This window comes from Salvelinus namaycush, unplaced genomic scaffold, assembly GCF_016432855.1.
Source record: "Salvelinus namaycush isolate Seneca unplaced genomic scaffold, SaNama_1.0 Scaffold1288, whole genome shotgun sequence".
NCBI lineage: Eukaryota > Metazoa > Chordata > Actinopteri > Salmoniformes > Salmonidae > Salvelinus > Salvelinus namaycush.
This window is the reverse complement of record NW_024057995.1, coordinates 33,213-55,841: the sequence shown is the minus strand read 5'-3', so window position 1 is coordinate 55,841 and position 22,629 is coordinate 33,213. Positions and strand designations below refer to the sequence as shown.

The following is a 22,629-nucleotide window of genomic DNA, read 5'->3' as shown; positions in this document are numbered from 1 at the left end:
ACCCTCCTCTAGCCACTTCTTCCTAGATCTGACAAAGGCTCCCTCTGCTTTCAGTTCATACAGGCTCCCTCTGCTTTCAGTTCATACAGGCTCCCCCTGCTTTCAGTTCATACAGGCTCCCTCTGCATTCAGTTTATACTGGCTCCCTCTGCTTTCAGTTTATACTGTCTTCCCCTGCTTTCAGTTCTGTCACGTTCCTGACCTATTTCTGTTAGTTTGTTGTATGTGTTAGTTGGTCAGGACGTGAGTTTGGGTGGGCATTCTATGTTTTCTGTTTCTATGTTGGTTTAGGGTTGCCTGGTATGGCTCTTGATTAGAGGCAGGTGTTTGGCGTTCCTCTAATTAAGAGTCATATTTAGGTAGGTTGTTTCACTGTGTTCGTTGTGGGTGGTTGTCTTCCGTGTCTGTGTAATTGTTTGCACCATACGGGACTGTTTACGGTTTGTTCGGTTTGTGTAGTCTAATTGTCCTATTCGTGCGTTCTTCTTGTTTTATGTAAGTTCGTCGTATAGGTCTGTCTACACCGTTTGTTGTTTTTGTTAGTTTAGTTAAGTTTGTGTTTTCGTTAAATAAATATGTGTTCAAACTCCACTGCGCCTTGGTTCGATCAATACTCCTCCTTTTCGGGAGTAGAGGAGGAGGAATGCCGTTACAAGTTCATACAGGCTCCCTCTGCATTCAGTTTATACTGGCTCCCTCTGCTTTCAGTTTATACTGTCTTCCCTCTGCTTTCAGTTCATACAGGCTCCCTCTGCTTTCAGTCTATACTGGCTCCCTCTGCTTTCAGTTCATACAGGCTCCTTCTGTTTTCAGTTCATACAGGCTCCCCCTGCTTTCAGTTCATACAGGCTCCCTCTGCTTTCAGTCTATACTGGCTCCCTCTGCTTTCAGTTTATACTGGCTCCCTCTGCTTTCAGTTCATACAGGCTCCCTCTGCTTTCAGTTCATACAGGCTCCCCCTGCTTTCAGTTCATACAGGTTCCCTCTGCTTTCAGTCTATACTGGCTCCCTCTGCTTTCAGTTCATACAGGCTCCCTCTGCTTTCAGTTCATACAGGCTCCCCCTGCTTTCAGTTCATACAGGCTCCCTCTGCTTTCAGTCTATACTGGCTCCCTCTGCTTTCAGTTTATACAGGTTCCCTCTGCTTTCAGTTCATACAGGCTCCCTCTGCTTTCAGTTCATACAGGCTCCCCCTGCTTTCAGTTCATACAGGCTCCCTCTGCTTTCAGTCTATACTGGCTCCCTCTGCTTTCAGTTTATACAGGCTCCCTCTGCTTTCAGTTTATACTGTCTCCCTCTGCTTTCAGGTTATACATATCATCCAACTTGTGTTGTAGCTCAAACAGAACAGACGTGTCCTCCTCAGAGACTTTCAACAGGCTTTTGAACAAGAGAGATGATCTTTGTAATTACACTTTCTTCTTCAGCTCTCCTCGTCTTGGCAACAATACTCCCCATATTTTCCAACCTCATTTAAAAAGCTCCCAGTTATTGCTGTATGAATTGTCATTTATAGACTTGTTCCAGAAGTGTGTAATTAAATTATCTCCATTTTGACCAACTCATGTTTTAATATAGAGCTATTAAGCTTCCAGTTGGATGCTCTGCCAATGCCATTATCAGAGGTAAACAGTGTAATGTCAGTATTAATAACTCTATGATCAGTAAGGGGAGTGGACAGGATATTAACAGAAATAGTATGTTTATCAAAACATTTAAACACCAAACCCAAGATGAGACTTGTCATTAGGAAACTTTACTCTCCAAATATCTATAATATCAAACCTTTCCATAAACTGCCTCAAACTTCATAGAAGTGGACTGTCCCGGAGACCATCTATCAATTAAATTATTCTGAGAAATATTAAAATCCCCACCTACTAGAAGTAAAGCATTAGGGAACTTGGTTAGCCAATGGAGAATAGGCTTTTCCAAAGATACAAGTAACTGATCGTTTTCAAGTTTGGAATAGAACCCATATATGTTGGTAAGAGTGATGTTGTTACAGTTGATGACAAGACAAAGAAAGTGACCAATAGGGTCCCAGTCAGAGCAAAAATACAAAGAAAGTGACCAATAGTGTCCCAGTCAGAGCAAAAATGCTTCCATTGAAATTATTCTTTAGAGTGGTAACTCCAGCAGTGTGGGGGGGGGGGGGGGGGGGTATGGGGAAAAACCACGCTGGTTGACTTGACAAACATACAAGAAGAACTGGCACAGAGAGACAGGAAACACAGGGATAAATACACTGGCACAGAGAGACAGGAAACACAGGGATAAATACACTGGGGAAAATAAGCGACACCTGGAGGGTGGTAGAGACAATCACAAGGACAGGTGAAACAGATCAGGGTGTGACAGCCTTTCTAGGAAGCTGGAGGTTTGCTTGGGGTTATAGGCAAAGAAGGAAAATCCTCGTCTGACACAGTAAGTGTCATAGAGTCTGTCAGGCCAGTATAGTTGTGGCAGTTGTCAATCAAAGCATTTGTCTCCTGTGTAACAATGTTGGATGATGCCTGAGCATTGCAGGCTGAGGAGGTAGCTGTAAGATTTCTCTTTCTGTCAGCACGCTGTGACATTTTGGAAAATATCTTAATTCACCAATAACCTGTTTTTAGCAAGCAAAGTATTACTTTGGTAGTTCAAAATAATACAATTCACTATCTTTCAAAAGTTGGTATGCAGCGCTCGGTAGGAAGCGTGTACTCAAGTTGCCATCTTGGAGCCTCCTCTCGATTGCAAATAAGTTAGAAATTGTGCTACTAATGCACGTCTCGTAAATGTGTTTTTGTGTGGTTATCTTCTGGAAATTGTAGAAATAAAACATTTTTCCTTCAGAAGTTCCAGCTAGGCAGGCTAACTGATTAAAAATCATGACGTCAGACGTCATCAGTGGGCGTTAGTTAATTCATTTGCTAGGTATCATACAGTAGGCGTATATTAATAATTCTGTATTTAATTTAAGTAGACTTGCACTCATAATTGACCGTAGTTCACATAAAGTACCCATCATCGCGGGATGAACGAGTGTCGAATTTCCGGCCAAGGGTTGTCCGTTTAAAAATCATTCATTCATTCCATTAAAAATCATGACGTCAGACGTCATCAGTGTGCGTCTACTTAATTGACGGCTGAGGGGATAGGGTGTATTTTAAATGTTTGGATCTTAGCCAGAGAGATATTATATATATGAAGAGATATAGATATATATATATATGAAGAGAGGGATATCAACATCTAGTCATTCAATAATTTTCATTCGTGTGTTTACTCCTCCGTATGTGTAAACGTTTTCATTATTCTCCTTTCAAGATGCCGACGACTCGGTGGAGAAAGTGCCGCTCCGGTAAGCTACTTGTTACTGAAATGTCAGCATTTTGCTGCCATGGTACAATTAAGCAATAATGCCCTCGAAGCCGGTGTTTGGAGGATATATTGGCACGGGTTTTGTTCGTCGATGGCCAGTAAACCGTGCCAATATATCCTCCAAACACCGGCTTCGAGGGCGTATCCCTTTTATACAACGGGTTACCAACATATTCAAATAATGATTGACATATTTTCATTAACGTTATTTAGCTGAATTTATTCATACTATTTAATTCTTCCTCAAACTATAGTACCAAGTCGGCTGGTCGTTCGTTCTATTGGTTCGTTTGCCAATGACGCGACCCAGTCAGTCTTTGTTTTGTATCTATGGACGGGACCCAGTCAGTCTTTGTTCTCTATCTATGGACGCGACCCAGTCAGTTTTTGTTCTGTATCTATGGACGCGACCCAGTCAGTTTTTGTTCTGTATCTATGGACGCGACCCAGTCAGTTTTTGTTCTGTATCTATGGACGCGACCCAGTCGGTCTTTGTTCTGTATCTATGGACGCGACCCAGTCGGTCTTTGTTCTGTATCTATGGACGCGACCCAGTCAGTCTTTGTTCTGTATCTATGGACGCGACCCAGTCAGTTTTTGTTCTGTATCTATGGACGCGACCCAGTCAGTTTTTGTTCTGTATCTATGGACGCGACCCAGTCAGTTTTTGTTCTGTATCTATGGACGCGACCCAGTCAGTCTTTGTTCTGTATCTATGGACGCGACCCAGTCGGTCTTTGTTCTGTATCTATGGACGCGACCCAGTCGGTCTTTGTTCTGTATCTATGGACGCGACCCAGTCGGTCTTTGTTCTGTATCTATGGACGCGACCCAGTCAGTTTTTGTTCTGTATCTATGGACGCGACCCAGTCAGTTTTTGTTCTGTATCTATGGACGCGACCCAGTCGGTCTTTGTTCTGTATCTATGGACGCGACCCAGTCGGTCTTTGTTCTGTATCTATGGACGCGACCCAGTCAGTTTTTGTTCTGTATCTATGGACGCGACCCAGTCAGTTTTTGTTCTGTATCTATGGACGCGACCCAGTCGGTTTTTGTTCTGTATCTATGGACGCGACCCAGTCGGTCTTTGTTCTGTATCTATGGACGCGACCCAGTCAGTTTTTGTTCTGTATCTATGGACGCGACCCAGTCAGTTTTTGTTCTGTATCTATGGACGCGACCCAGTCAGTTTTTGTTCTGTATCTATGGACGCGACCCAGTCGGTCTTTGTTCTGTATCTATGGACGCGACCCAGTCGTTCGTTCTAAATGTTCCATTGTCATACTGGCTGTCAACGTTCTTACCCCCTGCTTGCTTGCTAGCTAGCTAATGTACAGTCATGTCACAGTGCAGACAGAATAACAACTGTAGCTGCATTTGTTTAAACTGTTTTCTAGTGACATTTAACAATGAGCTAATGAGGCACGATTAAATCTGACATAGAAAATGTGCCCTTTCGTTAGGACTCTGTTGTTCAGAGGAGCTAGCCAACAACACAACTTCAAATTTAAGCTGGAAAGACCGCAAACTAGCCGCACTTCGTTTCGTTGGACTTTTTTTTTCAATTGACATTTATTTTTGTATATCCATAAAAATGATGCCAACTGATTAATAATTTCGACTGGCTGAGAAACGCTGCCTGCCTCTCTCAATTCAATTCAAGGGCTTTACTGGCATGGAAAACATGTAAACATTGCCAAAGCAAGTGAAGTAGATAATAAACAATACACTCACAGAAGTTCCAAAATAATAGCGACATTTCAAATGTCATATGTCTATATACAGTGTTGTAATGATGTGAAAATAGTTAAAGTACAAAAGAGAAAATAAATAAACATAAATATGGGCTGTATTTACAATGGTGTTTGTTCTTCACTTGTAACATGTCCCAAATCTTGCTGCTGTGATTACACATGGTGGTATTTCACCCAGTAGATATGAGAGTTTATCAAAATTGGGTTTGTTTTCAAAGTCTTTGGATCTGTGTAATCTGAGGGAAATGTGTGTCTCTCTAATTTGGTCATACATTTGGCAGGAGGTTAGGAAGTGCAGCTCAGTTTCTGCCTCATTTTGTGGGCAGTGTGCACATAGCCTGTATCCCCTCTCTCGTCCTGACCCCTACACGTTCATTACTATGTGACAGCTGGAGATCGAATTTGAATATTGAAACAATGTTGGAGAGACAGACAGTAAAGTTTATACAAATCTCTGCTATTGAAAACTAAATGTTAGTATAAAAGAAATGTGAGAATGTCTAGATGCTTTTTTTATAGTGGAGATTAAGTTAATAACTTCCCTGTTTGGGCTGATGAGACAGGGGTTTGCGCAGTCAGAGTAAATAGGCATTTTAACATCATAGATTTAGCCGGTGGTAATTTGGGGAATAGACACTGGCTGGAATGCGCTTTTAACCAATCAGCATTCAGGATTAGACCTACCGTTGTATAATGACATTCTGCAGTAGTAAAATGCAAGCAAATGTTAGTTTGCCAACTGGCTAGTTTGGTGGTTTTTGTTATCACCTAGCTTACCACGTGCCATGTTGGTGTTAGCTAGCAGGCTAGCTTTCCATTTAGAAGTGACTGCACCATCACTCACTCTTACCGAATCAGCCTTTGAAGAAAACTTACCAGATTCGGAGTAGCATTTGGCCCCTGATTCGACTGTCGTTGCTGCGCTAATGACACCCTATTCTCAATAGTGTACTGCTTATTAACGTTGATCTGGTCAGAAGTAGTCGACTGTATTGGAAATAAGTTTCCATTAGCGACGATATCAATGTCGGGTTCTATATGCCTGCGTGTTGCCTGTTCATAAAGGGACCTCCCTATATTTCCCCCTGATCAACAGAAATGCAGGACAGATGCCAGGGAAATCCAGAACACATTGACCTGTGAGTGCATTGACTTACCACTAGGAACATTGGCTGTGTCCTGCTTTTTAAATGTATTTAATTTAACCTTTTTATTTAACTTGGCAAGTCAGTTAAGAACACATTCTTATATTCAATGATGGCCTACCAAAAAACATCCTGGGGGATGGGGGCCTGGGATTAAAAAAAAAATAATAAATACAATATAAATATAGGACAAAACACACATCACAACACAGAGAACTAAGATGACAACATAGCAAAACATGGCAAGACAACATGGTAGCAACACACAACATGGTACAAACATTATTGGGCAAAGACAACAGCAAGAAGGTAGAGACAACCATACATTACACAAAGCAGCCACAACTGTCAGTAAGAGTGTCCATGATTGAGATAAACTGGCCAGTTTGTGGCATCTCGGAACTAAAAAGAGTGACCCAGGGATGTTTGCTTTGGGATCTTTAACAGAATGTGACTGGTAGACCGGGTGTTGTATGTGGAGGATGAGGGCTACAGTTGATATCTCAGATAGGTGCCCCCCCCAAGAGGGTTTTATAAATAAGCATTAACCAGTGGGTCTTGTGATGGGTATACAGAGATGACCAGTTTACAGAGGAGTATAGAGTGATGTCATATAAGTAGCATTGGTGGCAAATCTAATGGCCGAATGGTAAAGAACATCTAGCCGCCTGAGTACCCTTAGCTGCCGATCTATAAATTACATCTCCATAATCTAGCATGGGTAGGATGGTTATCTGAATCAGGGTTAGTATGGCAGCTGGGGTGAAAGAGAAGTGATTACGATTAAGGAAACCAAGTCTAAATTTAACTTTAGCCTGCAGCTTTGATATGTGCTGAGAGAAGGACAGTGTACCGTCTAGCCATACTCCCAGGTACTTGTATGAGGTGACTACCTCAAGCTCTAAACCCTCAGAGGTAGTAATCACACCTGTGGGGAGAGGGGCACTCTTCTTACCAAACCACATGACCTTTGTTTTGGAGGTGTTCAGAACAAGGTTAAGGGTAGAGAAAGCTTGTTGGACACTAAGAAAGCTTTGTTGTAGAGCATTTAACACAAAATCTGGGGAGGGGCCAGCTGAGTATAAGACTGTATAATAGAAAAAATAGAAACAGGCCTATAACAGTTAGGATCAGCTTGATCTCCCCCTTTAAAAAAAAAAAAGACGAACCGTGGCTGCCTTCCAAGCAATGGGAACCTCCCCAGAAAGGAAAGGCAGGTTAAAAGTCATAGATAGGCTTGGCGATGATGGGGGCAGATACCTTAAAGGGTCAAGTTTAAGGAGCTCCTTTAGTACCTCGGACTCAGTGACTGCCTGCAGGGAGAAACTTTGTAGCGGGGCAGGGCAAAAAGAGGGAGAAGCATCGTGGAGAGTCACATTAGAAGGGGTGGGAGATGAGGAAATGTTGGACGGGCAAGGAGACATGGCTGAGTCAAATAGGAATCCTGACTTAATGAAGTAGTGATTTAAAGAGCACAGCCATGTGCTTCTTTTTTTGTAATTATAGTTTTTATTTTCTTTCACATTACTACAACAATGCAATTTAATTACATTTAGCAGTAAACAATAACTTGACAGACTTGAATATACAGTGCACCGGGAAGCACCCAGACCCCACGCTCCGCCACATCCCCACTCGAAAACGGACCAAATAACAAATCCATTCTAGAGCAATGCAACGAAATGTGGAAAAAGGTCAAGGGGCGTGAACACCCCCCTGAATGCACCCCCCTGAATGCACCACACACACAAAGATCTAAAAGGAAGCAAACTTTTAATTTTTCACCCACAACCCCCCCCCCATAACAACTATTACAACAAAAGGAAAAACTAAAGTGAAAACTCACCCCTCAGTCATCTATTTATGCATGTAGTCTATTAGATTGTTACATATTGTTTTCACTCTTTCTCTGAGAGAAAATGGCCCCAAACGTCAGAAAAGGTTTCAAGTTTGCCATTCATTTCATAAATCAATCTTTCATATGAAGCTGTTTCTGCCAAGAGTGTGCAAAGCTGTCATCAAGGCAAAGGGTGGCCACTTTGAAGAATCTAAAATATATTTATTATTATTTAAAAAAAATTGGTTACTACATGATTCCATATGTGTTATTTCATAGTTTTGATGTCTTCACTATTATTCTACAATGTATAAAATAGTAAAATAAAAACCCTTGAATGAGTTAGTTTGTCCAAACTTTTGACTGGTACTGTAAAGCCCAGAGATAATCATATATAGAGCACTACTACCCTGGTTTATGGTCAACAGTAGTGCATAATATAGAAATGTGGTGCCATTGGAACTGTCATGAACACCAGTGAAAAACACATGGAACTCACCAGCACACACACATTCCTATTCCAGAATGGAACTCACCAGCACACACACATTCCTATTCCAGAATGGAACTCACCAGCACACACACATTCCTATTCCAGAATGGAACTCACCAGCACACACACATTCCTATTCCAGAATGGAACTCACCAGCACACACACATTCCTATTCCAGAATGGAACTCACCAGCACACACACATTCCTATTCCAGAATGGAACTCACCAGCACACACACATTCCTATTCCAGAATGGAACTCCAAGTGGAGATTCTGTTCAGATGCCTTGAAGTCAGGAAGTCATGTCACAAGTAATGCAGACCTGAGCAAAGAATACATCCATGTTAGTGACTTACTAGTCTGTATATTACTACAAGAGGCTTTGGAACACAGGGCAAGGAGGCCATCAGATCAAAGTTAGCATCACCAAAAATCAGATATATGCTTGTCATTGAGGATCATCATTTACAGCCAGTCACGTGTGAGTCAGTTACTACGTCCTGAAAGTCCACCCCAAAGTGCACTTCCCTATTTAGTTGTAAATCCATGACAGTTTGCCAAGTGCACACAAAGATACTTAGGGATTTTGGGCACAGGACCTTAATCTACTTTCCCAGTCGGTTAAAGTCATGGATACATTTGTAACCATATACTTCACAGCTGCGCTAATGCTAGTTAGCATTCACTTACATAACTACCTTTTAACTTCTCTCAAACTGGACACAGAAATTGTATCCACTGACCTGGGAAGTATATGAAGGGCCTGAAGTATCCCTTTAAGGTAAAGGGCTGAGAAGGGATCAATTGTGGGTTCACAGCTCCAATCCAGATGTGTTGGTCATTACTGAGACGTGGTTAAGAAAGAGTGTTTTGAATACTGACGTTAACCTTTATGGTTATAACCTTTTTCGGCAAGACTGAACTTCCAAAGGTGGGGGAGTGGCAATATTTACCAGGGATCACCTTCAGTGATCGGTTGTCTCCATCAAGTCTGTCCCCAAACGATTGATTTGCTTGTTTTAAGCATTAAACTTCAAATAGCTCTTTGTTGACTGTTGCTGGGTGCTATCGTTCTCCATCAGCACCAGTCTATACCCTACCTTCCCTAAGCTCTCTCCTGGCCCCTTACACTAAGTCTGAATTTGTCCTGCTAGGTGACCTGAACTGGGTAATGCTTAAACCACCTGACGAGGACCTAAAGCAATGGGACTCCCTAAATCTTTCTCAGATTGTTACCAATCCCACAAGGTATGACTCCAAACACCCAGAAAAGGCTACTCTCCTCGATTTTTATCTTCACAAATAATCCTGATAGGTATCAGTCTGGTGTTTTCTGTAATGACCTTAGTGATCACTGTTTTACAGCCTGTGTTCGTAATGTCTATGAAACTACCTGTACTGATTTGTCATAAATGCTTGCTAAAAAACTTTAATGAGCAAGCCTTCCTTCATGACTGGCCTCTGTAAATTGGCATAGAATCAGCTTGATCCCCTCTGTCGAAGACATTTTCACATGTTAACAAACACGCCTCCATAAAGAAAATGAGAATTAAAAACAGGTTCAGCCCCTTGGTTCGACTGATCTTGCAGAGTTACTCCACCTCAAGAATTGCATTTGGCGAAAGGCTCGGCATACGCGTACTGGCTCTCGTTTAGGCAAATGAGAAATAAGTGCACTCAGGCTATCCGGGAAGGCCAAAGTTAGTTACTTTAAGGAGCAGTTCTCTCTCTGTGGGTCTAACCCCAAGAAGTTCCGGAAAACGGTTAAAGATCTGGAGAATAAACCCTCCTCACGGCTGCCCATGTCCCTTAATGATGATGTGGTTGTTACTGACAAACGCATGGCTGACTTCCAGCGACGATGTGACGAGGAGCAGCAGCTAACTAAAGAGTCTGTGTAGCTCCAACTGTATTCTAACTAATTATTCAGCGCCTAGATACACATTTTGTTAACTAATTGTCCAAAATATTGGTTACATTTGAAAAACAACTTAGGAACCACAAAAGCAGACACTTACGATGAAAAAGAACACGTCTCTACCAGCAGCTGCTGCTAGCGAGGAAAATAGCGTAGAAGAACAGCCTGATGACCCAGTTCTAAATGAGATTCACAAAATTAACAAAAATCTCGAAGAGAAAATTGCGAAAGTGGGCGACGATGTGTCAGAAATAAAACATACAGTGGACATTCTCGACAACCAAGTTACAAAACGCAGAAGAGAGGATATCAACCTTGGAGGACAAGAACAACCGCCTAAACGAAACTGTTGAAATAATGAAGAATGTGATCGAAAAACTCAAGGAACGACTTCAGTACCAGGAAAATTACAGTCGAAGAAACACACTTCGTATCAGAGGGGTTTCCGAAATCCACATAAATGTGGAAGATTATGTTAGACATTTTACGCAATCTATTTGATAACACACCGGAGGATGTTAACATCATGACCATCGAAAGAACACCGACGACACTGCGCCCAGGACTAGCCCCACGCAACCCCCGGCCTATCCTGGTGAAATTCTTACCATACACTGACAGGGAGAAGGTCTGGCTCAGAGCCAAATAGCGTAGGACTTTTCACTGGAAAATGACAAAGGTGGAGGTTTTCCCGGACTTTACCAAGGAGGTTCAAGACAAGAGAAATGCGTTCACGGAGGTGAGTCCCCGCAAGAAACGGGGACTGAAATACTCGTTGCAATATTCTGCCGTGTTCTGGGTGACTGTGAGAGGATCACTACGTCGTTTCACAGACCCAAAGGAGGCAAAGAAGTACGTCAATGAGGCCGAACAAATTGAGTAGTGTGGTAGGCTATGGAAGATCTGCATGGTGTCAGTGGTCCATCACGGATGGACTAACATTTCTCTCTCGGGTGATAGAACTCCCCACAGTCTCATTGTCTTTATGCCACGAATGCTGCCTATAATTAATCATTCGGGTTTACAGTTGACATCATTATTGTACTAGATTAAGCAAGATTATAGTCCAAACATATAATTCTGTATTATGGTTATAGTAGGGATACATGTATGTGTGTGTGTGTGTGTGTATATATATATATATATATATATATATATGTATATGTATGTATGGTCTCAAAAGGACATTTGTGGCCTGCTGGAGGTCATTTTGCAGGGCTCTGGCAGTGCACCTCCTTGCACAAAGGTGGAGGTAGCGGTCCTGCTGCTGGGTTGTTGCCCTCCTACGGCCTCCTCCACGTCTCCTGATGTACTGGCCTGTCTCCTGGTAGCGCCTCCATGCTCTGGACACTACGCTGACAGACACAGCAAACCTTTTTGCCACAGCTCGCATTGATGTGCCATCCTGGATGAAATGCACTACCTGAGCCACTTGTGTGGGTTGTAGACTCCATCTCATGCTACCACTAGAGTGAAAGCACCGCCAGCATTCAAAAGTGACCAAAACATCAGCCAGGAAGCATAGGAACTGAGAAGTGGTCTGTGGTCACCACCTGCAGAATCACTCCTTTATTGGGGGTGTCTTGCTAATTGCCTATAATTTCCACCTTTTGTCTATTCCATTTGCACAACAGCATGTGAAATTTATTGTCAATCAGTGTTGCTTCCTAAGTGGACAGTTTGATTTCACAGAAGTGTGATTGACTTGGAGTTACATTGTGTTGTTTAAGTGTTCCCTTTATTTTTTTGAGCAGTGTATATATATTAGTTTAGTTTTCACTCTAACAGCAATAGTGGGTAGACCACACCAGGCGTGTTTAGGCCATGCGTGACGGGCGCAACCCAAAGTGTTATTCAGTAAATGTTATGACCTATGCCAGTCTTTTTGTGTGTATTTTGACCTCCGTTTACATACATGAACAGTCTAATTCCAAAAGACATGAATCCGTCTACATGAGAAAGGTCTTCTCTTCGTGAGAATAATGATCAGCCTGTCTTTATGTTCAATGTTTTTGGTTGATCTATGACATGTCGTATTGGCTACTACATGATTCCATATCTGTTCGTAGTTTTGATGTCTTCACTGTTATTGTAGAAAATAGTGAAAATAAAGAAAAACCCTTGAATGAGTAGGTGTGTCCAAACTTTTGACTGCTACTGTATGTCTTGTGTTTTGTGAAGCTACTGTTTGATCTGATGGTCTCTATTTAAGAACCTTCTATCTTCACATAGAAGCCAAACTATAACTAACATTCTTTTGTGATTCCTTCTATAGAATACCTGATTCCAGACCACGACACTGATGTGCTTTGTGAAAATTCAGGTTGGTGAAATGTTAAGACAATAGCTTCATTTGAAATAGTACCCCACTTCCCTTTATAGTGCACGACCTTAGACCAGGACCCATGCACTATAAAGGGAATAGGGTGTGACTTTGGATGCAGACATTTTCACTTTCCCCATTTGGCCGGCTAACTACAAGATGGCTACCGGGATGTGCTACAGTCCCAATGATGATGAACTTAGCTCACTTTGAACCGATGTGAAACGACATGAACTACTGAGTGACTGTATATAATGCAGCAGTTAGTCATCAATTTCTCAATCATCACACTAATAAAATGTTTACCTTTCATTCTTCAGGGTTTGAGTGCTGTGGTCAGTGGAATTGCAGCGTGGACTCCAACATACTGGTAAGTTGTGGTTCTGAAACTGTCCCAAATGGCGCCTTCTATAGTGCACTACTTTTGACCAGAGCTTTAAGTGCCCTAGTCAGAAGTAGTGCACTAGAAAGGGAGGTCTTTCCCAGAATAACAATCGTTCTCTGCAACCACATAATAAACCTTTTTATAATCTCGTTTGTCTGAATTCCTGTTGATGCTAAATGACCTGACACCCTGCTGAGTAGTCTAGTTAAATGTCCTCTTTTTTTTTTTTTTTTTTTACAGTTGACTGTCCTGAAACAAGATGGCTGTTCTGGGCTGCTTTTAAACCTCTACAGGATCAGTGTCCTGAAATCTGGAACGCTGCTGCTCAGTATGTGACTAGAAAGGCATTCTGAACAACAGCCAACTTTCCGAGACATCGACATGTCTTGTATCGTCAACAAGCTTAAATGTTTGTTAATCTAACCGCAGTGTCTAATTTACAGTAGCTATTACAGCGGGACAAAATACCATGCTATTGTTTGGGGATAGTGCACAACAACAAAACACTTATCAATGCAACTTGATACATTCACCTGTGACATATTGGCTACACAACACGTCAATTAGCCTAATGAAGGTAAGCCGTTAGGCACCAATGAGACAAGCGGTGTTCACTTGATTGACAGAGTCTTGGTCCAAGGACCACCTATCATTTTGAAAGCGATCAAGCTACATAGCCAATGATCTGGGCTTTCCAGCAGCATGTGAACGCCTTTTGTACTACAAACAACCATCATGCTAGAGCTGTGGGCAACAGTGTTCATTCTCTGGTGAAAGCAAACAGGACTCACGGTATTTAATGATACGCAGTGGTTCGTTCTCTTCTACAAACTTTTCTCAAAACTTAAAAAAAGAACATGGCTACTACTAGTGGAAAAGCTACATTGAAGTCCAAGTTTACAAATTTGGATGAGAACATTGCAGAAATGGACTGGGAGAGTGACACAGAACTAATGGATGAGGACTCCATGAGTGAGTACAGTTTTGATTCCAGTGAGGAAGAAATGTTTTTGGAAGGAGAAGATCCACTTTTAGATCAGTAAGTAAAATAGGTTTTTCTCATGCTAATGCAGATGTTTAAATGGTTGCATATTCATTTGAGATACATTGTATGCCTCAGGTCTATATATATATATATATATATATATATATATATATATATTAGCAAAGCCCAAGTGTATTTTCTGTTGGCTATGACATGCTGTTGTTTTTGAGTGTCTTACTGCCTATTGGTCCACATATTTCATCATAGTGATTGTGTTCCCCATACTCTATATAATATAGATGGGTGTTATGTATTTGATGCAGTGCTCACTCCCTGCTAAAATAAAAGTTAAATCAAATAAGTAATAGGAAACTTGAGTTCTAAACATTTAATTTATATTTTATCCTCAATAGAGGTAGAGACTCCGATGACCTCTGGGAGCCATCTCCAAAGAAACCACATTCAAGTCCATCCCACACTCATTCAAACATAGGAACTGGTTCCTTCAGTCTGACCCCTGCTGCTGTCTCTGGCTCCACACCCACCCGGCCATCTAGAGGCGTTATGAGTCCAGACCAGAAGCGGAGGAGGGCCAGTGTACCAGCGGCAACTACCACCGAGGGAGAGGACCGTTGGCGCACTGTGCTAGAGGATGATGTGGAGCCACTTCGACCAACATTTCGACCTAAAAGGCAGCCAGGACCTCAGCTGGACATGACTGGAAAGTACAGCCCCCTTAATCTTTTCCAGATGTTTTTCTCCTTGTCAGTTCTTGATTTGCTGGTGTCGAACACCAACAAGTATGGGGCTAAGAAGCAAGCAGGCAAGAAAGAGGCATGGAAGCCCATTTCCATCCAAGACCTATACTGTTACATCTCACTGGTCATTTATATGGGGCTTGTGAAGTTCAAAACCCTGAAGGACTACTGGAGAAGCTCAAGACTCTACCAACTGCCTTTCCCTACAACTGTCATGTCTGGTAATAGGTTTCTGACCATCTCGCGGGCGCTTCATATCAGTGACCCACAAGCTGACGATAACAATGACAAGAAGAAGGGCACAGCAAGCTTTGATAGGCTCTGCAAAATCAAACCTCTCTACTCCAGCATTGTTGAGGCCTGCAAGACCCATTTTCAGCCTTCCCAGAACCTGTCCATCGATGAGAGGATGGTAGCCTCAAAGGCCAGAATTGGCATCAAGCAATATATGCCTAACAAGCCAACAAGATGGGGTTACAAGCTGTTTGTTTTGGCAGATTCTGCGTGTGCCTACACTTGGAATTTCTTTGTTTATGAGGGGAAGTCCATCTCAGCCACCGGTATGGGACTTGGTTATGATTCCGTTATGAAATTATTGGATTTTCCACTGCTGGGGACGGGCTACAAACTGTTTGTGGATAACTTTTACACAAGCCCTACCCTGTTTACAGACCTGAGGAAGCTGAATGTATGGTCTTGTGGAACCATTCGTCCCAACGGAGTGGGTTTTCCCAAAACAAAAGTAAACGACATGCCTAAGAGGGCTGAAAGGGGTACCATACGATGGATTCGTAAAGATCACCTGGTCTTTGTAAAGTGGATGGATGCCAGAGAGGTGGTCATGTGCTCCAGTATCCACAAATCGTACAGTGGCGATCACATCCGCAGGCGTGCGAAGGACGCTAATGGGACATGGACCAAGAAAGATGTCCCCGTTCCAGCTGCTGTGAAGGATTACAACAAGAGCATGGGAGGTGTGGACCTGTCAGACGCTCTGATAGGCTACTACAATGTTCTCCACAAGACAAAGAAATGGTACAAGACATTGTTCTATCACTTCATCGACATTGCTGTGGTGAATGCATTCATCCTCCAGAAGGAAAAGGCTAAGATCTGTGGAAAGACCCCCATGACACAGCTAGCCTTCAGAGAGCTGCTCATCCAGGAGCTTGCTGACTGCGGCACAAAGTCCACTGTAGCACCTTCTGTCCGCTCTACCTCTGTCCCCTCTACTCCTGCCTCCAGTGATGTTCACCTGCCAAAATACATCACTGCAGACCTGAATGTGCCTCAGGGCCAAAAGGGCTCAGTAGGGAGGCGTCGTTGTACTCTGTGCCACAAGAAATCTCCCATCGCCTGCACTACTTGTGCAGTTACCCTCTGCTTTACAACAGAGAGGGACTGCTATGGGCCTTGGCATCAGCAGCTCAATCTGGTGTAGAGGACTGTGGGTGTTCTGAATACTCTAATTGTAAGTAGTGTTTTTTCTCCCTCAGTTTGTGGTGTTACACTTCTGACATTAGATCAGTGTTGGCTGCTAATGTGGCCGTTTATCTTAAATCACTCCTTGTTTTGGGAGGCATTGGTTCAGCGTTCTCGTCACGTCTCCTGTTAGTAACTTTTATGTCGGGATGCTAATGATCCATTACGTATGACATTCCTGGGAGTGTGTAAACTTGAAATGTGTGCATGTATTTTTATTTATATATTATTTATTTATTTTTCTCCCGAATTTCTTTGTATCCAATTGTCTCATCGCTGCAATTCCCCTACTGACTTGGGAGAGGCGAAGGTCGAGAGCCGTGCGTTCTCCGAAACACAACCCAGCCAAGCCTCACTGCTTCTTGACACAATGCCTGCTTAACAAGGAAACATCCGCACCAATGGGTTGGAGGAAACACCGTACACCTGGCGTCCGCGTGCTTTGCGCCCGGCCCGGACCAGAGGAGTCGCTAGTGCGAGATGGGACGAGAACAACCCGGATGACTCTGGGCCAATTGTGCGCCGCCCCATGGGTCTCCCGTTCACGGCCGGCTGGGACAGAGGCACAGCTCTGCATTTTAGACCACTCGGGAGGCTACCTTAACATCAGTATTACCATTTTAGTATGTTCTCTATAGGTATGTACTTTAAAATGGACAAATTTGGGCACTTGGGTACATTTTTGGGAAAACTCGTGAGGGACACCTGGGAAACTTCATACTAAATATTATGTACTTCACTCATTCTTGACTGTATCAGTATGAAACTGTGCACACACGTTGTCCTGTTGGGGACAACAACAAATATAGAAAACCGATGTTTTTTGTTTTGATCTATTGTGTTATTCTCCTGCATTATTCTCACCCCTCCACAAACTTCAAAGTGGTTCCATTCAAATAGTATCAAGAATCAGCATATCCTTTCTTCAGGTCCTGAGCTACAGGCAGTTAGATTTGGGTATGTGATTTTAGGTGGAAATTGAGATGGATCCTTACCTATGCAGGTATGGATCCATCCAGTCTAAATGGATATTTTAACACCAGTATTTAATTTGTCCTTAAAGTGGTAGTTCAATGTTCAATTTAAAGTTTGTCCTTTTTTAAAAATATAAATGTATTGGTATGTACATTACATTTCCATACAACTTTTTTATTTGTATAGTTGAACGCAACACGTTTGCAGTTTGAGCGATCCCGTCCTTCTGCTGAACATGATGAATATTCTCTTAGGAATCTGGTTCGTCTGAACTCCTGTTGAGAAAAGGAATAGCTGACTTCAGCAGAGGGCTACGTAACCTGTCATAAAGGCTACATATGTTATGTCTAACCCCCTCCATGTGCCTGCCTGGTATCTGGTCCCCAGCAAGACATTATCTTGAAGCTTTTGTCTTAGGTTTCCTCTGTATGTGGCTGAACAGGGAGTCGTGATGCCAACTAGACTGGTGAGTTTTGGTTAATGAGTACGTTCGGTAATTGTCATGGGAAATGAATCTCTAGTCATTGTATCTTAACCAGAGCCTCTGCCTTAGCCACAAGCTATAACCAGCCTAGTGTTAAAACTCTCTGAACGGTTGATGTTTGGTAGTCGTGGTGACTCTGGCTCCTAGTGATGACACCCGCACTCGTCTTACGCCCTGTGTCGATGACAGAACCTGCAAAGGTGGACCCACTGGCGTTGCCAGGGCAACAAGGGGACAGCTCGTTGGGGTTACCAACTGTCTGATGTGACCAGAGACTCACACACAATGGCTGTTGGCTTTGCATTGTTGATCCAAAATGGCCGCCATTAGATTTAAGATCAAGAAGTAGATGGAGAATCATTCATGAAATGCTAGTAGCAGCACAAGTGACTGGGGTGGATGGGCCACTCAGGATGTAGTCAGTTAATTTATATTTTCATGCAGTACCATCAATACAGTTTAAGCAGGATTGAGGTTAGAATACTGACTTCCAAATAACTAGTGTCCTGATGTAGTACAGGGCCCTTGTCTGCACTTTCCCATATTTAGTCTCTCAGGGTGGTAGTGCTGATCTAGGATCAGTTGTCTTTTAGATAGTCGTGTTACCTCCCCAGCTGATTGGTTACCCCTCTGATCTATCAGACAATAAAGCAGTATTAATGTAGTGCTGTTCAGCATGTTTATTTGGACTCCTCTCCTTCAGGTCCTGATGGTGGTACCAGACTGGTCACTAGAAGATGCCTGTTACTGAACTACCACAAGGTGTGTATGATCGACTTTACTTCTGTCCTTTATAATGTAGAAGTGATGATTTCCTGTTACCGCCCCAGTCTGATGTTAAGCTGACTAATTGGTTACTGAACTGATCTATAGAGATGGGGCTACTTTGCTGTACTGCTGTTTATCACATTAATATAGATAGATAATCTCCTCTTCCAGGTCCTGACTGTTTAATTCAAGTTATTGCATTATATGCTACTTCCTGATGTTCAGCCAATAAGGTTGCAGCAGTCTGTCCACTCCTGGCTGAACGCAAGGTGCAACATAAGGAATTAGCATTAGCCATTCTAGCGTTGTGTAAAAAATGTATTAAGACTGCAAATTTGCTGTTTTGGATGGTTTTCAATTTAAAGCTTGTTCAGGAGAAAATGATCTTTGCAGCCTGAATGGAGGTGGTCAGTAGGGGACACTACTCTCTCCAGCTGGGCAGATCATGTTGGGATGCCAGGGGACAAACTGAATAATAGATGTGAAAGGAATAATGGTGCCACCTGCTGGCTGGTTAGTAGAAGTGGTGATTTCCTGTTACCGCCCCAGTCTGATGTTAAGCTGACTGATTGGTTACTGAACTGATCTATACTCTAGAGCAGTGTTTCACAATCCTGGTTCTGGGGACCTAGATGTAAGGCTTCGTTTAGACACAGCTCAATTCTGATCTTTCACTAATTAGTCATGAGTAATCAAATCAGTAAAGATCTGGTGTGATTGTTAAACACCAATTAGTGGAAATCTGAATTGGTCTGCCTGTGTAAACGCAGCATTATTCACCTAATTCAATCAAGGGTTTGAGTGTATTCAGGTTTTCACTGGCAGTGCTGTCCCAGCATATTAACACTTAACACGTTGAGTTGTGAATTCTGTCCTGTAATTATATCACCTGGTCAACAGTGAGGGACTCACAATGCTCTGGTCTCATTCTTGTACTTGTAAACAAACACCACATGACACAGGACTTCTGTAAAATACATATTGTTACTGGTGAAATGAAGAAATGTATCCTAATGTTGACTGCAGGTATTTCCTTGACCCCAGACCCTGGACCGCTGGCTTGATGGCTGCAATGACTGAACTAGACACTCCTGATCTGGTTTCAGAATGCTCTGAATGGAGTCTAGTAATCTAAGATTGGAATTATTTGGTTTTAAAACTGTTCTGTCTTTTTAGATCTCTTTGGCTGCTGAAGTGTTGCTGTGCTGGTGGAGCGGGAAGGTGTGTAGTGGGAATGATTTACGGTTCCAGTATTATAATGCACTGCATATCAGTCTGTCCCTGATGTTTTTCCTGGAGAGAAGTGGCTTCTTTGCTACCCTTCTTGACACCAGGCCTCCAAAAGTATTTTCCTCTCTGTGCGTGCAGATGCACTCACACCTGCCTGCTGCCATTCCTGAGCAAGCTCTGTACTGGTGGTGCCCCGATACCGCAGCTGAATCAACTTTAGGAGACGGTCCTGGCGCTTGCTGGACTTTCTTGGTCGCGCTGAAGCCTTCTTCACAACAATTGAACCGCTCTCCTTGAAGTTCTTGATGATCCGATAAATGGTTGATTTAGGTGCAATTTTACTGGCAGCAATATCCTTGCCTGTGAAGCCCTTTTTGTGCAAAGCAATGATGATGGCATGTGTTTCCTTGCAGGTAACCATGGTTGACAGAGGAGGAACAATGATTCCAAGCACCACCCTCCTTTTGAAGCTTCCAGTCTGTTATTCGAACTCAATCAGCATGACAGAGTGATCTCCAGCCTAGTCCTGGTCAACACTCACACCTGTGTTAACGAGAGAATCACTGACATGAGCTGGTACTTTTGTGGCAGGGCTGAAATGCAGTGGGAATGTTTTGGGGATTCAGTTAATTTGCATGGGAAAGAGGGACTTTGCAATTCATCTGATCACTCTTCATAACATTCTGGAGTATATGCAAATTGCCATCATACAAACTGAGGCAGCAGACTTTGTGAAAATTAATATTTGTGTCATTCAACTTTTGGCCACGACTGTATATTTTGTTTTAATGGAAAAGGGGGGCAGATCAATATTAGGAAGATGTTGTTAATGTACTGTTGAATGTTCCTCTTGGATCATCACACTGACCCATGCAATTTGTTATAAACTACATACTCTGACGTGATTTACCGCCCCAGTCTGATGTAACGCTGACTGATTGGTTACTCTCTGATCAAGTCATCTCAGACCTTGTGTATTAGTCCCTACAGTATCACCAGGGTTTAATTCTCACTATTTTCCCTCTTGCACTCCTGTTTGGTCAGCAAGGAAGTGAGACATCTTGTTGGAACTGGGGAAAACCAGGCCAAGTCAATTCAACCCTGTGACTGTGTTTTGATGTAAAAATAAATCTACAAATTAATGCTTGTCCTATTTTTCTTTCTTGGTGGTAGTAAATCAGACTTGGTGAATTTGGCCATTTTGAATGAACCATGTGGTGGTCTGAATTCAATACTGAACAATGTGACATTTCCTGTCATCTCCAATCTTTATGTAGTTATTCTAGGTGGTTTTAAACATGCAGATGTAACGATGATTGACATTTTTCACTGGCTACAGAAAGTTGACTGACTTTAATTATTTTAATCCATTGATTTGTTATTGGAAGGATGTTATTTTGAGCAGCATGATTAGTTATGTAGTAGGCTTCAACGACACGATGGGACAGTTTATAGCTAATATATGGAATAAACTCAGTTTACGCTGCAAAAAATACCGCCAAATATGGTGGAAAAATAAAGCGTTCACTCAGGCCCGTTACCATGGGGCGAAAAGTAAATTCCGGTATATTTAACTGGGTGTGTATCATGGACATCAATGTGCCATCTTGTAGTCTCGAAACCCTAAATGGGTTACCTCTGGTTCGTTCAACCATTCCTATGGTGGAAAGAATAGGAGGGTTTTGGGATCGACGGCGACAACGGGGGTTAATGGCGCTGCATGGGTCAATCTGTTTGCGTTGGTCGTCTACCGAAGTCGGGTCATTCATAATTTCGAGCTGTTAGGGAACTGAGTTTGTGTTTATACAGGACCTACCGTCAACCAATCGTATCATTGCAGAGGTATTTGGAGCCCCGAAACGTTACACAATGAGGCGCACAGTGATGCGGTAGGGAACTCAATTTGGGCTCTAACCACTACAAGGTAATTCAGTGTTGGCTCTGATTGCACTACCTCAAAAAGTAACCTATACAATATTGATTACTGAGATTAAATGTATTTTCTTTTGGGACCAGTTTCCCGGACACAGATTGAGCCTAATCCGGGATTGCATTTACATTAGAATTTTGGTGATTAACAGGAGAAAAAAGCCGTACTGTACAGTTAATATTGTGTGCCGTTTAGTACTGGTCTGCGTCACACCAGTCATATGGCACCGATCATATTTTTCTGTCAAGCATAAATTGGCTTTTAGGAGATTCTACATTTTCTGAGATCAGTTAACATGACCATTATAGCAGGGGATTTTAATTTCAGTACAAACGCTTCAATTGTGTGACGTTAGCCGATCTCAGAAAAAGGTTTACGCCTGAATTTACCACAGATCTTGTTTTCAGTATTGATGTCAAAACATTTTCCCAAAGGACTCTAGTGGTGAACTGGGATAGTGCAGCAGAACACCACTGGATAGAATACCTGTATGTCTCTAGTGGTGAACTGGGGTAGTGCAGCAGAACACCACTGGATAGAATACCTGTATGTCTCTAGTGGTGAACTGGGATAGTGCAGCAGAACACCACTGGATAGAATACCTGTATGTCTCTAGTGGTGAACTGGGATAGTGCAGCAGAACACCACTGGATAGAATACCTGTGTCTCTAGTGGTGAACTGGGATAGTGCAGCAGAACACCACTGGATAGAATACCTGTATGTCTCTAGTGGTGAACTGGGATAGTGCAGCAGAACACCACTGGATAGAATAGCTGTATGTCTCTAGTGGTGA

The 22,629-nt window shown here is 42.6% G+C and overlaps 1 protein-coding gene, 1 long non-coding RNA gene and 4 other non-coding genes across 6 annotated transcripts; all 6 read left to right on the top strand.

The window, feature by feature from the left end:
* Positions 1-12,746: 12,746 nt before the first annotated feature.
* Positions 12,747-13,500, top strand: LOC120036289. The gene is made up of 3 exons (XR_005474457.1): positions 12,747-12,838; positions 13,159-13,208; positions 13,464-13,500. It is a non-coding gene; the product is annotated as an uncharacterized LOC120036289 (long non-coding RNA).
* On the top strand, positions 13,021-13,084 carry LOC120036291. Its single transcript, XR_005474458.1, has one exon. It is a non-coding gene; the product is annotated as a small nucleolar RNA SNORD29 (small nucleolar RNA).
* Positions 13,501-13,510: 10 nt separating the features above from the next.
* On the top strand, positions 13,511-16,650 carry LOC120036288 (piggyBac transposable element-derived protein 4-like). Its single transcript, XM_038982770.1, has 2 exons — positions 13,511-14,262; positions 14,622-16,650. Exons 1-2 carry the CDS (start codon positions 14,081-14,083, stop codon positions 16,405-16,407), a joined length of 1,968 nt encoding a protein of 655 aa, XP_038838698.1. The 5' UTR covers positions 13,511-14,080; the 3' UTR covers positions 16,408-16,650.
* A 1,398-nt stretch (positions 16,651-18,048) lies between these two features.
* On the top strand, positions 18,049-18,175 carry LOC120036295. The gene has a single exon (XR_005474462.1). It is a non-coding gene; the product is annotated as a small nucleolar RNA SNORD22 (small nucleolar RNA).
* A 529-nt stretch (positions 18,176-18,704) lies between these two features.
* LOC120036293 lies at positions 18,705-18,774 on the top strand. Its single transcript, XR_005474460.1, has one exon. It is a non-coding gene; the product is annotated as a small nucleolar RNA SNORD31 (small nucleolar RNA).
* A 417-nt stretch (positions 18,775-19,191) lies between these two features.
* LOC120036292 lies at positions 19,192-19,261 on the top strand. Its single transcript, XR_005474459.1, has one exon. It is a non-coding gene; the product is annotated as a small nucleolar RNA SNORD31 (small nucleolar RNA).
* Positions 19,262-22,629: the final 3,368 nt, after the last annotated feature.

Excerpts from the sequence above, each read along its gene's own strand:
- LOC120036288 (XM_038982770.1), top strand. The coding sequence starts at position 14,081 with ATGGCTACTACTAGTGGAAAAGCTACATTGAAGTCCAAGTTTACAAAT. Across the intron at positions 14,263-14,621 it reads GAAGATCCACTTTTAGATCA|AGGTAGAGACTCCGATGACC; the intron begins GTAAGTAAAATA and ends TATCCTCAATAG.